General features: G+C 40.9%; 1 protein-coding gene across 3 annotated transcripts in view; it reads right to left on the reverse strand.

The window, feature by feature from the left end:
• Positions 1-17,241, reverse strand: part of LOC116256062 (protein transport protein Sec24-like At4g32640) — a 63,791-nt gene extending 46,550 nt beyond the window's left edge. For 2 of the 3 annotated variants that reach the window (XM_031632216.2, XM_031632215.2), the window contains exons 1-5: positions 16,038-17,234; positions 9,277-9,549; positions 8,911-8,985; positions 8,702-8,800; positions 6,943-7,054 (exon numbers count right to left, since the gene is read on the reverse strand). In XM_031632216.2, the coding sequence (XP_031488076.1) occupies positions 6,943-7,054; positions 8,702-8,800; positions 8,911-8,985; positions 9,277-9,549; positions 16,038-16,910 (1,432 nt within the window). In that variant the 5' untranslated portion in view covers positions 16,911-17,234. Of the gene's footprint in view, positions 1-6,942; positions 7,055-8,701; positions 8,801-8,910; positions 8,986-9,276; positions 9,550-16,037 lie in introns of all 3 variants that reach the window. The other variant, XM_050078356.1, reaches the window with a different exon arrangement.
• Between the last annotated feature and the right edge of the window lie 1,287 nt (positions 17,242-18,528).

Genomic DNA, 18,528 nt, shown 5'->3' on the forward strand with positions numbered 1-18,528 from the left:
CGTAGGTACGGCGACACGGGCACGGGGTACGGCTGCATTTTAAAACTTTTAAAATTATATTTTCAAACTTAATTTGTTCTCTAATTTTTTATTTTTCCCTTCTTTTATATTTACCTTCCAATAAGATTATATATTTTCCTCCCATTTTTCTTTAATTTTCAGATTTTTGTAGATTATAAGACTATTAATTCTTTTTTTTCATTTATTATTTTTTAGAATATAAAATTTGTGTACCCGCATACCCACAATTTTCAAAAATGTTGTGTCCGAACCCGAACCGTCGTACCCGCACCCAAGTGACATAGCATATATGTTGTTCTTGAGTTCTTATTGGGAAACAATAAGGAAGTTTATCTTTCTCAGGAAATTGTAAGAATTCTAAAATTAAAATAAAAAATAATAGAAAGTCTATGAAAACTTGAGTTTTCTACTATGTTTCTCATTTAAAAAATCGAAAGATCATTAAATTGTTAAAAGAAATCTCAAAAATTAACATTGTATTTGGATAAATTTTAATGCAAAAGAGATCAATAAAAGCATGTTATTTTCATTATGGTGATTTTCCAAAATAATGCAATTTTTTCACATTTTTTCATTCTCCTCATTTTCTCATTTTTGGTGCTTTTTGAAAAAATGCCCACATGTATGACAATGCTTCAACCTTATGTCAGTGTCACACACAGAGAATTGAAAATGTTAGAATATCTTGTGTAAGGGAACCGGGTCTGGATATGGACCCGGTCCCATGGGCACGGGAACCGAGAGTGGCTCGGTACCCTAGGCGAGTTTCCCCCTTATAATCCCACTTAGTGTTGTTTTGTTGATTAAGTGGAATATAATTTTCTCTCTCCTAGGGTTGCGGTTTTGCCCCTAGGTTAGAGCTTCTCCGTGGTTTTTCACCTCTTCTTGAGGTTTTCCACGTATATCGTGTGTTTCTTCTCTTTTCCTCTCTTCCGTTGCATATTTCTACATGGTATCAGAGCCACCGTGTATGGGTTTCACTCTGTGATCGTGTGTTTCCATCGTTTCTGCCGCTGCTCGTCTCCCGCCATCGCCGCCTGTTCCAGTAAAAATACACATTAGTGTCATTTTTGCCCAAAAAATGCGCCTCCGCCGCCGCCGCCGCCAGTTCCAGCGCCGTGGCCGGCGTCATTTCCGTCGCCTGTTCCAGCGCCGTCGCCTTTCCTGCGTCACTGGCGTCATCGTCGTCGTCGCCGCCGTCATTGCTGCCGCCGCCATCATTGCCATCACCGCCAGTAATTCTTCCGCCTCCGCAGCCTCTTGTCCGCCGCTGCTCGTCTCTGGATATTGCTTCTCTTTGGTGATTGTGATGGCCGAAGCGATGACCCCCAAAATCGATGATGCCCTAGATACGGGCAGCAATAACAAGAGCGAGAACTTGCCTGTTCAAGTCACCTCCATCCGGCTGAACAAGGACAACTATCTCTCTTGGTCTGCTGCCCTAGAAATCGGGATAACCAGTCGTGGTCGCCTGCCCTATATTACTGGGGAGAAACCTGCACCTTCAAAAACGGATCCGCGATGGGCGACTTGGGCGTTGGAAGATAGTCAGGTGAAAGTGTGGATCATTAGTTCTGTTTCCGCATATATTCAGCCTCTGATCTTGCGTAAATCGACTGCATACGACATGTGGACTGTGCTTGCGCGGATGTATGGCCGTAAGAAAAGAGTATTGCGTACGTACCAAATCAAACGTAGCATCTACTCTCTTAAACAGGGTGACTTGTCTGTAGCTTCTTTCTTTGCAGCCCTGAAGACTAAATGGGAGGAACTAGACTACCATGTGAATGATGACTGGCATTGTGGTTCTGATCATGCCCTGTACTGGGACAAAGAATGGATGGACAGGACTTTTATTTTCCTTGGAGGCTTACGCGATGAATTTGAATCCATTAGGAGCCAAATTCTCAATTGTGACGAGATTCCCGGGATTGAGGAGGTGTACGCCTGGGTGGAATCTGAGGAACAACGTTGTCAAGTTATGCATATTGACTCCAGCCATGGGAGTTCCCCCTCAGCGTTTGTTAGTCGTGCCTCTGGGACTGGACAGCGTTCTGTTCGACGTTGTAGTCATTGTAACAAGTTGGGGCATTCTGTGAATTTTTGTTGGGATATTCATCCTGAAAAGAGACTTGTTCGTGGTCGCCCTCCTTCTAGTCGGCGGGGTTCTTCTGTTCCTGACTCTAGTCAGGGTAGTTCCTCAACTGTTGAAAAATCAAAACTTTCCTCCAATCAAATCAAGGAATTACAAGCTTATATCAGTCGACTGTCTACTACGCAAGAGGAAACTTCCACGTCCGAAGGAGCTAAATTAGCTCAAGCTCTTGTAGCCACAAGCGATCAAGGTAATCCCTCACTTGGTGATTGGATTGTTGACATTGGAGCTATGCATCATATGACATGGAATCCTAAGTTGTTTCAAGAATACCAATTGTCCTCAGGGCAGCAACGCGTGTCTATGGCTGACGGGTCTTCTATTGCTGTGGCTGGAAAAGGGAGTTTGTCCTTGTTGAATAAATATCATCTTCATAATGCTCTCCATGTTCCCAATATTCATGTGAACTTGTTATCTGTCAGCAGTATTACCAGAGAACTCAATTGTAATCTAATCTTTTTTGCTGATCATTGTTCCCTGCAGAACTTGGTGACGAGGAAGAAGATTGGGATTGGTTCGATTATTGATGGACTCTACAGACTGCCCGTGCAAGTTGCGTCTGCCTTGATCTCAGCCACTAGTGGACGGTTATCAGGCATGGAAGACAGATCTACCATTATGCGATGGCACGAGCGTCTTGGACATCTCCCTTTCCAGTTGATCAAGAAGTTGTTTCCAAGGCTTTTTACTTCTGTTTCTATTGACTCTTTCTCATGTGAAGTTTGCCAGTTGGCTAAACATGTCAGGACTTCGTACCCTATTTCTCTTAATAAAACTACTCGTCCGTTTGCTTTAGTTCACTCTGATGTTTGGGGTCCTTCGGGAGTACCCACTTGTCGTGGTTTTCATTATTTTATGACTATTATTGATGACTACTCCCGTTGTACGTTCGTGTACCTGTTGAAAGAACGTAGTGAAGTTCCCATCATTGTCAAAAATTTTGTTGCATTTGTTGAGACTCAATTTCAGACATCTGTTCAAGCTTTCCGCACCGATAATGCTCGGGAGTATGTCTCCCAATCTATCGATGATTTCTTGAGGAGCAATGGTATTATTCATGAGACATCCTGTAGTTACACACCTCCTCAAAATGGCGTGGCCGAACGTAAAAATCGCCATTTTTATTAGAAGTCACCCGTGCCATTATGTTCCATAGGCATGTTCCTAAGCGCTACTGGGGTGATGCTCTTCTCACTAGTGCCCATCTGATTAACCGTATGCCTACTCGTGTGTTGAATGGTCGTTCTCCCTACTCTGTGCTTAGGCCCACTCATAACTCTTGGCCTCTTACTCCTCGAGTGTTTGGGTGTACTTGCTTTGTTCATGACCATAGTCCAACCCTTAAGAAACTTGATCCTCGGTCCATCAAAGCTGTCTTCTTGGGGTATTCTCCAACTCAGAAGGGATATAAGTGTCTTGACCCTACTACCTCCAAAATTTATGTCTCTCGGGATGTTACCTTTCATGAACATGAGGCGTATTTTCATGTGAATCCTCTTCAGGAGGAGTGTATAGGGAAAGGTGTGGAAGAGTATTCCTCAGACCAGCTGGTTCAGTTTATGGATTTTTTAGAGTACAAGGTCCGCCACAGTGTGACAGAGACAGTCAGAGGTGATAGCGACCGCCCTGTGCAAGGGAACTCTGTGGATGATCAGCCCACAGTCCGTGATCATCTGTTCGACCAGGTGTACATCAGAAAGAAGACAGATGTGGTTGAAGATGTTGATGTAACCAATCCCAATCCTGTGAGTTCCCCGGATGACCCCATTCCAATAGATGAAGAGCTTCTCATAGCCTTGCGCAAGGGAACCAGGTCATGTACTTCTCACCCTATTCAGAGATTTGTCTCTTATGCGAAACTTAGTAAGAATTACAAATGTTTTATTACATCCTTGTCTAAGTCTGTGATCCCCAGGTGTGTGGAAGATGCCAGAGAGGATCCTAAGTGGCTACAGGCCATGACAGAGGAGATGAATGCCTTGGCAAAGAACAGCACGTGGGAAGTTGTTGATATCCCCAAGGACACTCATTTAGTTGGTTCCAAGTGGGTGTTTAGTGTGAAGTACAAACCTGATGGTACTGTGAAAAGGTATAAGGCTCGCCTTGTTGCAAAGAGGTTCAGTCAGAAATATGGTATTGATTATCTTGAAACTTTTGCCCCTGTTGCCAAACTGAAAACCGTGAGAGTCATCTCAGCACTTGCTGTGCAAAAGAAGTGGAGCATGGACCAGTTTGATGTCAAGAATGCATTCTTGAACGGTCATCTAGAAGAAGAGGTCTATATGAGCATGCCCCCTGGATATGCCCAAAGCGGAAAATGTTGTCATCTCAAGAAAGCCTTGTATGGACTAAAGCAGTCTCCTAGGGCTTGGTTTGAAAGACTGAGGATAGTGATGAAGACTAATGGATACAAACAGGGAAATGGTGATCACACCCTATTCATTAAGCAGAGAAATGGTTTGGTGAGTCTCCTTCTTGTATACGTTGATGATATGATTGTCACAGGTGACGATGAAGAAGAGAAAAAGAAGATGAAGGAGAGGTTAGCTATTGAATTTGATCTGAAAGATCTGGATAAACTAAGGTACTTTCTGGGGATAGAGATTGCTCGGTCAGAGACAAGGCTTGTTATGAGCCAAAGGAAGTAAACTCTGCATCTCTTAAAGGAGACAGGTAAACTTGGATGTAGGCCCTTTCTAACTCCAATGGAGTCTGGTACGAAGATAAGCATCAAAACTGGCAACATCCTGGATGAGGAAGGAAAAGGTCGGTATCAGAGGTTTGATTGGTAAGCTCATCTATCTTACCCTCACTCGCCCTGATATCACCTATGCTGTGAATGAGTGTTGGGGTATCTGAAAAATGACCCAGGGAAAGGATTACTGTATACTCAGCAAGACCAACTTAATATTGAAAGATACTCTGACACAGATTGGGCAGGGTGCACTGATACTAAGGGGTCTACCATAAAGTACTGCATCTTTCTAGGGGGTAACCTGATTGTATGGAGAAGTAAAAGACAGGAAGTTTGTTCTAGATCCAGTGCTGAGGCTGAATACAGGGCGGTTGCTATGGAAGTTACAGAAATGCTATGGTTGAAGATCCTTCTAGCAGATATTGGAATTGAAATGGAAGAGAAGATGAAGATGTACTGCGACAACAAATCTGCCATTAACCTTGCAAATAATCTCGTCCTGCATGACAGAATCAAACACGTGGAGATTAATCGCCACTTCATACGGGAACGCATTGATTCAAAGGAGTTGAAGATCAAATTGCAGATGTTTTAACCAAAGCCTTATGTACATCTCAATTTGAAAAAAATGTGAGCAAGCTTGGCATGTTTGACATGTATGCCAAGCTTGAGGGGGAGTGTTAGAATATCTTGTGTAAGGGAACCGGGTCTGGATATGGACCCGGTCCCATGGGCACGGGAACCGAGAGTGGCTCGGTACCCTAGGCGAGTTTCCCCCTTATAATCCCACTTAGTGTTGTTTTGTTGATTAAGTGGAATATAATTTTCTCTCTCCTAGGGTTGCGGTTTTGCCCCTAGGTTAGAGCTTCTCCGTGGTTTTTCACCTCTTCTTGAGGTTTTCCACGTATATCGTGTGTTTCTTCTCTTTTCCTCTCTTCCGTTGCATATTTCTACAAAAAAGAATCTGGATGAATTAGGGAGCCACATCCAGTAGGACACTACAATAATAGTTGCCAGAACTTACCTCTTAAAAAAAGGGGGAAACCAATAAATTTTCTGAAAGATGTAAAAAAGATAAGGATATTACAAAATATTATCAAATGCAAAGTGAATGGGCCCAAACAAGCAACTGATTGGTCAACAACTAGTCAGTGATTCGTTGCCTAAGTTGACCAACCTATGTCTGACCTACACCTTTACAATTTGGAGACCAAAGACGCATCCATAGGCTAGCATCCACAGCTGACTGGCAACTAGTCGTTTAACAACATATATTGCAGTTTAGAGAGCATTTTGTCATTCTTTATTTAAGCTTCCAGGAACCAGTAACGTGTAAATTGTAAACCATGTCAAACCAAGACCGATCAATATCCAAACAGAAATCGATTCTTAAAAGGAGAACTTCATTTTTGCAATTTAAGCGTAAAACAATCCTAAAAGAGACACTTCATGCAAATATTGAATTCTTGAAGAAGTCATTGATATATTTAAGCATAAAAGTGATTCTAAAATAATCATTGATTTTTATGACCTTACTACTAAGTGAAGCATGATATCCTATGTCACATGGGTGTGGGTGCTGGTGCGGGTGCGAGATGAGGCAAATTCCAAAAAAAAATATTGGATGCAGGTGCGTCGAGGGCATAGACATATATATATATATATATAATATGTTATATATAAGTAATTTTATTATTCTATATTTTAAATTTTTTTGTATCAAGATTACCTTAATTTCATACAAGATTCAAAGTTTTATTAAATAAAATAGAAGGAAGAAAGAGAGCAAAGAGAAAAGGAAAGGGAAATGATAGAAGGAAAAAATGAAAAAAAAAACACAAGACAAGAAAAGAATGGGCCCGACACGGTCGAACTGAGTCAGGTGCCATGTCAGGCCACATCCACACCTGAGTCGACTCAGGTGCGCCACCATTTTTGGCGCACCCGTGTGACTTAGATGATATCATACCCACTGTAACATGAGACAAATCATTAATAAGAGGAAAACAAACTTAAGCTGGCATAAGTTGGAAGAATAAATTCTTAGCAACTCGATCTTCCAGATACATACCACAAAGATTGCAAATAAAGTGTTTCCCATGATCAATGAACTTCATGAAAGGATTGATATAACCCTTACAACGAGAACAGCGAACAGGTCCACCTTCCCCAAAATCCACAACCTGAGGTGATCCATAATAAAAGCATGTAAAATAACACCACAAATGAACCTATCCAAAGGTTATCCAACTGAAAGTGTGTACTAAAAGTCTAAAACTAATATTATTGAGTACTGAATAAATGCTTTAAGAAGAACATCCATATCCTTTATTCCTTTTGCATTGCTACATGTAAAAGCCACTCTCTGAAACCGAATGCAGATCAGTCCACCTAGTGTCTTTCCCTTAACAATGTGGAATAGCACACGGATCATTTGTTTCCCTTAATGTACAATCGTTAGTACAGTCACAAGGCCGTCAGGAGCATATCTATGGTCCTTGAAGTAAGGGACATAAAGCTCCAGCTGACTTGATCTTAGTTCTTTGACACAGAGAACCAAGAATGTGATTTTTTTTAAAATAAAAAAATGCTTATTACTTCCCTCATATGGTCACCCAATCCAGCAACTAACAATCATGAAAAGCTATTATTATTTTGTTGAAATATGAAGGGTGTAAATTTGCCAGAAGCAGAACTACATGAAAGACGGCTCTTCTGTATACATATCGAAATCAAGCAAAGTTATCATCCAACAACTCAATCCTTTTGGGAATTTAAAATGAACTATTAGGTAGTGAAGCAGGGAAAAGAAAACATTCACAATTGGGCATCTCGAGATGTAAGACAAGTCCCTTAAAGAGTACTGAGAAGTGCAATCAGTAGTCTGCTAGACTGCTTCCAAGCCTAGCTAGATTTCTTTCTTTTCCGCATCTGCATGACCATTTGAAGGAAAGGGAACAGGATTTATGAACAAAGACAACAATTCTTACTTTTGTTGGGCAGCATTACACAGGAAATCTGGAAGAAATTAAGCATTCATATGTCTTCATGTCCTAAAAGAACAAAGAATGAAAGAAGACTTCAAGTGCCAAAGCACAAGAAGGAATGAATAAAAAAAAGGAAGATTAAACCTACCTAAATGACAACCAGTTGGTTTCTAATTTGGGATTACATTCCATTTGGATCACAGAATTGAATTAGCTGAAAAAAATCTTAGTTCAAGCACCGATATTCATATGAGCAGGAATTGGACCACCCACAATCTATCCAGATCATCATTCTTCTGTTTGTAACCAGAGATATGGGTCCAGAGTCCAGACCAGTTATGCAGAATAGACCAATCAACTCATAAAGCTAGTTGCCTAGTTGTGCCCTTGGCCTGCATGACAGAACCAGCTAAACTAAAACAAAATAAGTGACCCGGTCATTTTGCTGAGATATCATACTATTAACTAAAACTTAGTACCCTCAACTGTTCAAGATTATATTTAGACTCCCAAGGAAAATGTGATTACTCATTCGATTTTTCTAATTCATACATTGCACATATTAAGAAATTCTGAAACCAGTTACTCATTGCAATATATCATGGTAAAATTATAGGTCCAGAAAGCTCTGATCTCATTTGAGGAAAGCCAGATTCAAAAAGAACACCTCAGCATGAAGGTCAACAACAGCTGCAGTTCATAATCCACAAGTAAGAAGCAACCATGTTAAAGGTGTTGACCCATGGAACCTATTGTTGGTTAATGTGTCAACGAAGTCAATCAGATACACACCCCAGGAAAGGTAGGCATGAAGTACTATGATGGAGCAAGATTGAATATTACTTGGATAGGCTCCTCCAAAGGATGAGGAAATGCTAAAGGTTGAACTAGCAGAGCCAATGGCATGCTTGATGTTGACAAAAGGTCACTGGTGCAAGGAATCTGGAAACATTTAGATGAAAAACGAACTTCAATAATAGTAAAAAAGTACAAACTAGGTGAAGAATAAATTCATATCCAAAAGTAATATTTGAACTGGCATAGACAAGTACCTGATTCATGGTACATCTCATGTACCGTGGGCTGCAATTCCCTGTATCTCTGGCCACATAGTCACTTGTGGCAGGCTGCAATAGAAGAAATAAGTGTTCAGACATTGCAAGTTGCAACAAGTACAAACAGGATAAATCTCATGTTTCCCAGCATTTGTGCAAAAGAGAAAAAATGTGGAGAATAATTCCTCAGACATTTCAACAAGTACAAACTACAAACAAAGCAATATCATGTTTTCCAGCATATAAAGTCGCATGCAAGAGAAAAAGATCTGCAAAAGGAAAATGATGATGCAAAAGAGCAGAAAAAGTTACTTCTAAAGATAAAACAACAAAATACGAACAAATAAAATGTCATGAAAATACCGGGGGAAGGTTTGCTTGATTGTTCTGACGGGTTTCAAATGTTATCATGGAGGAAGTGGGTAATGGTCGAGGCATCTGGGTTGGGTCAATTTTAGAAGCCCCTGCCATTGGAGATGCACCAACAGGAGAACCTGCTCGCGTCATGCCCAGTAGTCCAGTTCCTGGTGGATGACCCATACCAGGTGGCCCAAGAGGAACAGGTTGGTTTGGAGGAGGTGGTGCTCCAGGACTATACATTCGTGGCGTCTGCATACTTCCACCCAAAACTGGAACCTAGCATTTAAAAAATATATGGTAAAGGAATGAGAAAAAGGATTATGATATTTCATCAAATAATGAAACCAGAACCGGCAATTGAATCCACACAATGATAGTTGACATGAAAATAACACTATTTCCGAGATAAATCATGGTGACAGAAGTCACAATCAATAGATATTTACAGCAACTTAAAGAACAAATAGGAACATAGAATGAGCGGAAAGATCTTGCAGTTTATTGCAAAAATTTGATCAGAAAAACAAAGATATGAGCATCAATTACACAATAGTTACCCAATAGATAATGTTGCCTGTGACCTAAACTACAGTATCCACGGCTGAGTTCCTTGCAGGTACATGTCACCTCAGTAATACATAAGTACATGATTGCATCTGTACATGTACACACGTGCACATGTGCACTTATGCATGTATATGTACAGAATTACACTTGACATATCATAGAAGGCTAAGAAAATGTTTTCCCCACTAAGAAAAGCTATTTAGCTATACTATAATGTTAGGAATTCTTGATCTCTGAGACTCTTTCAAACAAGAGCATAACACCTAGCAGTGTAAAGGTAATCAGTGCACTAAGGCACACAACTTTTAATCATAGAAGCAACCAGAACAGTGCACTAAGCCACCAAGAGAAGGCTGATAACACAGCAACAAATAGTTCAATAAAGGCACCAAGTCCTGGAAAATCTACTGTCAATACAGTAGCATATGATCCACAACAATGGCACTAAGGCCCCAGTGCACCAACGCACAATATCAAGCAATAAACAGGGCACCAAAGCCCAACAATTCATAACAGGGCATCAAAGCCCAACAAGAATCACACAGCTGAATGAAAGAGAATTTCTATTCAAGAATGAAGAAAGGGCTGTGAAACAGCCTCTTTTAAGAATATGTTACAAGGGGTTTAAATAAGACAGCGAAGAGCTGTTGGAGAACCCAACGGAGTCCAATATCTCTTACAAAGGAATAAAAGACAAAAATGAAAATAAAATGGATATGAAAGTAAAAAATACAAAAAACATTCTATACATGTATATATCAGACTACATATACGTGTATATAAACCTGAAATATATATGTGTACTTTATATATTCTAACATATAAACCTAAGTGTAGTGACTAAACCAGACTACCATTTACTGAAACCCAAAAAGAAACTGAATTGGTCATCGAGTTGCAATGAGATTAACCTCAGGCTTCATAGAGGCTGACTACACCCAGGCATAAATGATGTATGCACATACATGGGCAAAGCTGAATTTTAATGGTCAAAAGAAAGAGAACAAGAGATCAGCTATGATAAAAGAATAAATGACAATTACACAGAACATTTAATAAGATTAATCTATGTAATTTCTTCCTAGTGAAAGTACAAAACTCTCTACGTAAGAACATTGAGCAGGGAGCATGTACTTCAAATTTTTTATCTTCCTTTACAATCAAGCATGGTAGCAAGCAAGAAATTTGTAACTTGACCAAATAATATTTGTTTATTCCAGCAACTTCCTCACCCCTTCAGCAGCGTAAGCTTATTTGTCCATAAAAAGATAACTAACCTAATGAGAACTTTGGAGAACACATGACACAAATGGATGTGTTTAGAATTCCAGAACTCCAAATGAGGTTGGGATAATAGTCACAAACATTGATCCTGGTGAGGCTAAGTCTTATGATATGAAGGATACCCAATTCTCCTTAAATGATTCTAGGAACTCTTCAGAACCAGTACACAAACAATCATTTTCAGTAAGAAGTCCAAAATTCCGAATGAGGCTGTGTCCACAATCACAAACAATGGTCTAAACTGATGCAACATATCAGGACATTGATATTTTTCTAATAGATCTAGTAAAACATGTCAGGAAAGCTTGAAAGTTTAAAAGACTACGGAAAAAATAAGTAGGGAAAAAATGGAAAAGTTATTTATTAACGAATAGCAAATAAATGAAATTTTCACAATAATATTCTAATAATGTCGAGATACTATAAGAGATACTAAATTTCATGTATTTTCAATATCTTGTGAGATATTAACATTTATGCTTTCTAATATCTCATGATTTACAACTTACAGTTAACATTATTATATGAACAACAATAAGACCAACTTGTCTGCGCCAATGCAACACTAGGTTGCTACAGGTGCAAGAAACGACACAAAGGGTTAAGAGACAGACCAGATATAACTGTTACCTTATTTGAGTAATAGGCTATGCTGCTAAACGCATTAGGCAGAGCCTAGGGATTGAGTAAAACATAGAACCTAGGCACTTGTGCCAAAACAAATAAAACAAAAATAAAATGCAACATTAGATTTTATATACAGTCACATATATAGACACATCATAATACTCATATATAGTCAATTTTTTTTCGTGAGTCCTTTTGACATGGGCCCTAACCTATATCCACAAGCTTCAAAGCCCCAGACACCTAGCGACGGCCACCAAGCTCTCCCCAGGTCACGTGCTTGTCAGCTGTTGGAGAAATTTGTCTGCACATCAAATTTGTGGCCGCATTCACTCTACTCTGAATCAACGTCCTGTGTCAAGCAAGGCCAACAATAACAATGTGCATCTATGGTGATATGTCCTACTGCCTTGCAGCATGCCATGCGTTGCTCACAAGCTGATCCCATGCACCAATTGCCTCACCTTTGACTTCAGGTCCTGAGTGTCAAAAGAATCCGTCAATGTTTTCTTGCAGGCACGGCCTCACTCAACCCAGCACAGTTGGGAAGGATAGGATTTCACTCATCCCATCAATAAACCCCATCCCAAAAATAGTAATGTTGCAGCAACCATCAGTAACCCCACCCCACCCCCACCTTTCCATTCTGTCTTGGGACATGTGTTGAAGTATCTTTCCATGTGTCTACTGCAATGACCCAGAACTGCTGCCACATACCACACAACCCCATCATCCCACTGCTTACCACACATCTTTTGAGCTCCCTCAACCTAAACCAAGGTTTTGGTGTTCGCTCAGATCAGTAACCCTCTAGGATCATAAGTTCTCAGTCCGAACCTGGATCCACCTAAAACTTGGACTGAGTACCCAAACTTATTTGAATATCCAACCTGCAAAAACTTAGTTAAGCCAAGTTGGAAGGCAATGACCCTGGCCAAGACAATGTGTCATGGAATGGAGTTCATCAGTTTTTCCTTGGAGGGCCCAAGATCCTGCTTAAGCAGGTCTACCACTGGTAAGGCCCACATCATCAGGTGTCCCAAGTGAAGTTCAAGGCATTTTGCATAAAAACAGCTAGCTAGGTGAATGACCAAGCTTGGGGACCAAGCTGCTAAGCAAGCCTTTGACAACATAGCCAGTAGCGTATTGAATCAAAGACATTCAAATGGGGTCATACCGAAGACAAAATTAGAGTGAATTTTTACATGTAATTAGGTTTAGAGTCTTTAGACATTTAACATCTTCAAATGGAATTATAGAGAAGACAAAAATAGATCTAATTTTTACATGTAATTAGGTTAGACATGTAACATCAAGTTCAGTACCAAAACAATTTTTCTCATTGAACTTGACCAAGTGGATTTGGAATCAAATCAAATATTAGACTATAAGCAATAAAGCAGACCATCAACTTCATAACACAATGGCACATGAACCCTGTTGTATGGAATGCAAAACTGCAAATTACACCCACCAAGCTCAAAAGCATCTAAACTAATGGCTCTGAACCATGATACCAGAAGCATACATAATCAAATTTTCCTTAAGCTAGAAAACAAATGGTCTAAGTCACAAGGATATGCCAAAAATGGTGACGCACCCGAGTCAACGCGGGTGCGGCCCGACAATACACCCAACTTGGTTTGACCGAGTCGGGTGTGGCTGGCAGCGCCCAACTTTTTTTTTTTTCCTTTTTCCTCTTCCTTTTTTCCTCTCCCTCTCCTTCCCCCTTTTCCCTTTGCTTCTCTCTCTTTCCCTCTTTCCTCTGGATATGCTTCCCATGATTTATTTACCATTTTAGTAAATTCAATTACTTTATAGCATGGTATAAGATTTAAATATTTGGTAGCACAAAATCCACAGCCATGAATTCATAGATATGGGGCAATTCAAATGGTTGATTATGTAGTTTCGCTTGCATAATGCCGTCATAAATTGTGGTGCAGTACGAAAATAGTTAAGCGTGTTAAGCACATGCATCATTGTGCATTTGGGCAATACAACCAGATTTTGTTTACAGCAGAAAAGTAACGAAAATTAGGCACCCATTATAGAAAGTCCATTCCACTCTTTTCATTTTGCAACTTTGCTATCAAATGACAGCTTGAAACATCAGATGGAAAATACTTTTACCCTGAGTAACATGCAAGTCAATTGCAGTAACTGCACCTGCCCACTCAGGTCCAATCAAACCCTATAGAATTAAGTTACTAAAAAAAAAGGTTCATCCTTCTAGCTTTAGGGCTCAATTTCTTGCTCCCAAAATCACCAGAAGCTTCATTTTCATAAGTCCCTTCTCCCTCTCCATCTCTTTTTGTGTTTGGGTTTCCATGACTAACCAGCAACAGCAAGAAGACATCTGGCAGCAACAACCATCCATTTCCATCTCTTTCTCTCCCTCTCTCTCTATCTCAGTTCCCTCCAATGAATTTGATGAAGACCAATCACCGAGAGGCGAGTAAGCCTGGGTACCAGGCCGGGCCGCCACCGTGTACCCGGTACCCTGCCAGGTCGGGCCTGGGCTCGGGCCGGGAAAACGGGCTATCGGGCCGGGCCCGGGAACCGGTTGTGCAGCCCAGGTCGGCCCGGCCTGGCCCGTAAATAATTTGTAAAAAATATTTGTTATTATTTTTAAACTTAATAATGTGTATTTTATAATTGAAATATATTTTATATTATTAAAAATAATTATTTTATAATTAAAAACAATTTTTTATTATCGGGCCCGGGCCGGGCCGGGCCCGATGCCCACCCCTAGAGGCGAGTAGCAATGACTTTGACAAAAAACCCCTTCTCTTCTGACAACTAGTGGGTGGTGGTGACACCTCTCTCGCTCTCAATTTCCTCTCCCAAATTTATCGACAACTTCAACCAGCAGCTATCAGCTTCCTCTATGCCTTTTTTTGGGTGACCATCAGCCCCCTTGTCTCATCACTTCTAGCAATGGCCGGTGGTGAAAGAGTCCTCTTTATGGTGTTTCTCTCCAAGCACCATGACCTCACACCTTACAGCTTACGTTAATTATGACTTTCCTGTTTGCTACTGTTATAATCTGTTTTATTGAATTGTTGTCATTTTTTTAGTTTTATTTTAGACTCTGGTTTAACCTGTCTTAGTGTCTTATAATCTGTTACTAATCTGATGTTGACTTCTTTTATAATACTTTACTTTTATTAATACACTCTGCTTTATAAGTATAACCTGTCTTAGTGTCTTAAAATCTGTTTTAATCTGTTCTTATTTTACTTCTAATTTGTGTGCTGTGAACTAGCTTTAGCTGACATATATAATCCGTCCTACTTTATTCTGTATTCTATTTTGTATGTAACGATCTGATTTAATCTGTTTCACTTTTATTATATAATCCGGTTTATCACCTGTCTTGGTCTTTTATAATTGGTTTTTATGTTAATTTTAATCTGTTTGTAGTGAACCTATTTTAGTGAACATGGACAATTCTTTTTCAGTGAAATATTGATAGATTGATGCTATGACAGCTTGAAAGTTGTAAATTGTTAGGTTTGTTGTTTGTGAACTATATATGCAGACACACACACACACATATATATATATAAGAACCCACGTTTTTCAGAAAACCGCTGCAGACAACACCATGCACCCATGTGGCATAGCTTCTGCCCTGTTGAGTTACCAGCAAAACAGCATTTCCAATCAAGTAATTTCTTACGTGTGTAATATACGTCTTCTTTAAGGTCACACAAAAGCAGTTCAACTTGCGGAGAAACCTCCCATTTTTTCCCCCAACCGCTTAATTTGTTATACGTCTAAGTAAGAAATCACATTTATTAAAGAGTATAACACTATAAATGAATAAAATTCCCTGAATTGAAGGCATTGACAGTAACTGACTACAAACACAACATGGATCAAGCAACAAGACTCCACAAAAACGATGAATCTAAACAGGAACATCCCAAAAAAATAGATACAATCACATCCAAACCTTATGGCTCTTTGGCAAGTACCTCTAGATGATAAATAATCGTTTCTAAAGCATGCCAATCTAAGAACCTTTGATTGTGTTTTCTCAGATGGACTCCAATCAATTCAACATCTTACTTGAAAGAGAGGCAACCATATATACCAACAAACAGCGTAAGAATGGAGAAGGCCATATATACAAGACAAAGAAAAAGAAAGAGGGTTCATCGCCAAAAAAAAAAAAGCATGATTAGAAAATATAAAAACTTTTCAAAAGAACTTCGAAGTGATTCACCGGCATAAACAAGTGAATTACACAGGTGTTCACAATTCAATGTTCTTACTTGTGGAGTCTGAGCGAGCTGACTCGGCCATGGTTGGGAGCCGTACGGTAAGGACGTGGGTGGTGGTGGCGGAGGCATGACTTGACTACCACCTACAAATGGCGGAGGAGGCTGTTGCATGGGAGGTGGCATAGGTTGGCTGCTACCCATAAATGGTGCTGGAGGTGCCTGCATCAACGGGGGTACGCTCTGAGTAGCTCCCAAGAACGGAGGCGCAGGCGGCCGCATAGTGGGTGAACCAGATTGGCCACCGCTGAATGGCGCTGGGGCTGCTTGCATCGGTGGGGCAACTGAAGCATGACTAGCGCCCACGAACGGCGTCGCCTGGGGCTGCATCATTGGACCCGGTACTCCTTGGCTGCCACCTAAAAATGGGGCGCGAGACTGTTGAACCTGCGGCAGGATGCCGGGAACGTTCTGACTATCAGCCATCGGACGTACGCCAGGTGGCGGCGGCCCACGCGCCAAACCAGGCGGACCCTGCACGGTAGGAGGAAATCGAGATCCAGGAGGCACAAACGCTGCTGGTCCGTTACTTATAGCCGTCGGACCGCTTGACGGCGGCGAAGCGGAGAACGGGCCCGGCCTAGACGCGGCCGGAGGAGGCGGCTGAGCGAACCCCATCGGTCGACCAGGCCCAATATTCCCCGTCACAAACGGCGGAGGCGACACGCCCCGAAGAGGAGGAGCGTACGTAGGTGCGTCCGTGCGAGCGATGGGCATTGGGGAGGATCCGGCGCCGGCAAAGGACGGAGGACGAGTAACCGGCGCGTTAGGGCGAGTCACGTACAGGTTCTGAATACCCGCGGCTAGAGCGTCGGGCGGCCCCTGAGGATGGCCGGGGTAGCCATGTCTAGGTGCCGAGGACGCCATAAACGGCCGATCCTGTCGAAATTCCGTCGCGGACGCGCGCGATTTGTCGATAAACCAAGGATCGTCGCCCCCCGATCTAGACGAGGCCGGGGTCGTCGGAGATCAACCTCGGAACCGCAAGAAAGAAAGAAAGGGAATGAGGTGATCGGATCTGAGATATCTGATAGAGAAAGAAAAGTGGAGCGCAATTAATAGATTCGTAAGAAGACGGAAGGGAAGAAGAAGAAGAAGGGAGAGAAGAAAGAACGAAGAACGGTCTCTATGACTCTATCGCTCTCTCTTCCCTTCTTCCGAACGAACGCGGGCTATGCGTAATTGAGAAACGCAAGGGTGCTGCAATTAGTAAAATCTAAAATGTATGCTAATGCGCACACGCTCACCCCCTCTCTCTCCTCCGTTTTCTTTTTTCGCCTCCTTTTTTTTTTTTTTCGCTAAATCTGGCACCTCATCGTTCATCTAAGCCGATTTCTTGATTTCTTGTTTAAAACATAATTTTTTATTTACGACTCAGTAACTATCAGCTTTTAACTTATGGACCATTGCATAGCTGGTAAGACTGGTTCATATCAACAACTCACATCACCAGTTCAATTCCTATTGGCGCCGTGTTCTATGAGTTGAGTGGGGCGCATTACTAAATTGACCGCGCACTGCCTTCTCATATAAGTACCCAAAAAAATAGTCCTACTTATACAGGCCAATTTGTTCAAGACTTTAACGTTGTGTTATATATTTAAAGTGCATTTGAGAACCACATGTACTCCAACGAAATCAAAATTAAGAGACCCAACTTTTGATTAATCAAAAAATGAGCTTTTAGCTTTTGAAAGTTTGCATTTCACCACTTCAGCTGATGAAATAATTTACAAGGAAACAACTCCATGACAAGAGGGTGTTGCATGTTCATACCCGAACATGCAGTCGTGTGTTTGGTGGAGATGCAAAATATCTAATTTCCATAGTGCTTATGAACAAAGAAGCTGCCCAAAAAATGCCCTCAAACCCTATTACATTGCATGGTTTGGCATAATGTTTCGTGGACATAGACCTATCTTGGTAGAAAAGTTGATTTGATTGCATTTGGACCATTTGAGATGAGGCAGAGCCACATATAGGCTGGTGTGGGCAACTAGTGCCTAGTTTTCCTTCAGATTTACATTAAGGTCTTGTAATATTTACTTTTGTTATATATGTAAATGCTCATTCAGATATAAAAGTTTGTGAAATAGTGACTTTTCAGAAAATTTTTCTGTTTCCGCCACTGAGCGGGGGCCATATTAATCTCTCTACATCGTTTCGATTTTATTGGATTCTCCAAATAGACAAATTGATTGCATTAGAAAGTTGACATGTATTAGTGAATAAGATGATAGAGCCTAAAGAAAAAGACAGAGGCCAATTCATCAAATCATTGGACACAACAAAAGAAGCCACAAAGAAAGAGAGAAAAAAAAAATTATAGTTGGAAGTAATGCTGAATAAATAAACTGGCAAACAAATTGACGGGAGTCACTGACCCCTTTATGTCATCATGTTTGTTCAAAGTCCATATGCTTATGCTCAAAAACCATGCTTTATATTGTTCTTTCATGTTCAAAAGTTCGTATCAGCAGCCTCA

This window comes from Nymphaea colorata, chromosome 6 (assembly GCF_008831285.2).
Source record: "Nymphaea colorata isolate Beijing-Zhang1983 chromosome 6, ASM883128v2, whole genome shotgun sequence".
NCBI lineage: Eukaryota > Viridiplantae > Streptophyta > Magnoliopsida > Nymphaeales > Nymphaeaceae > Nymphaea > Nymphaea colorata.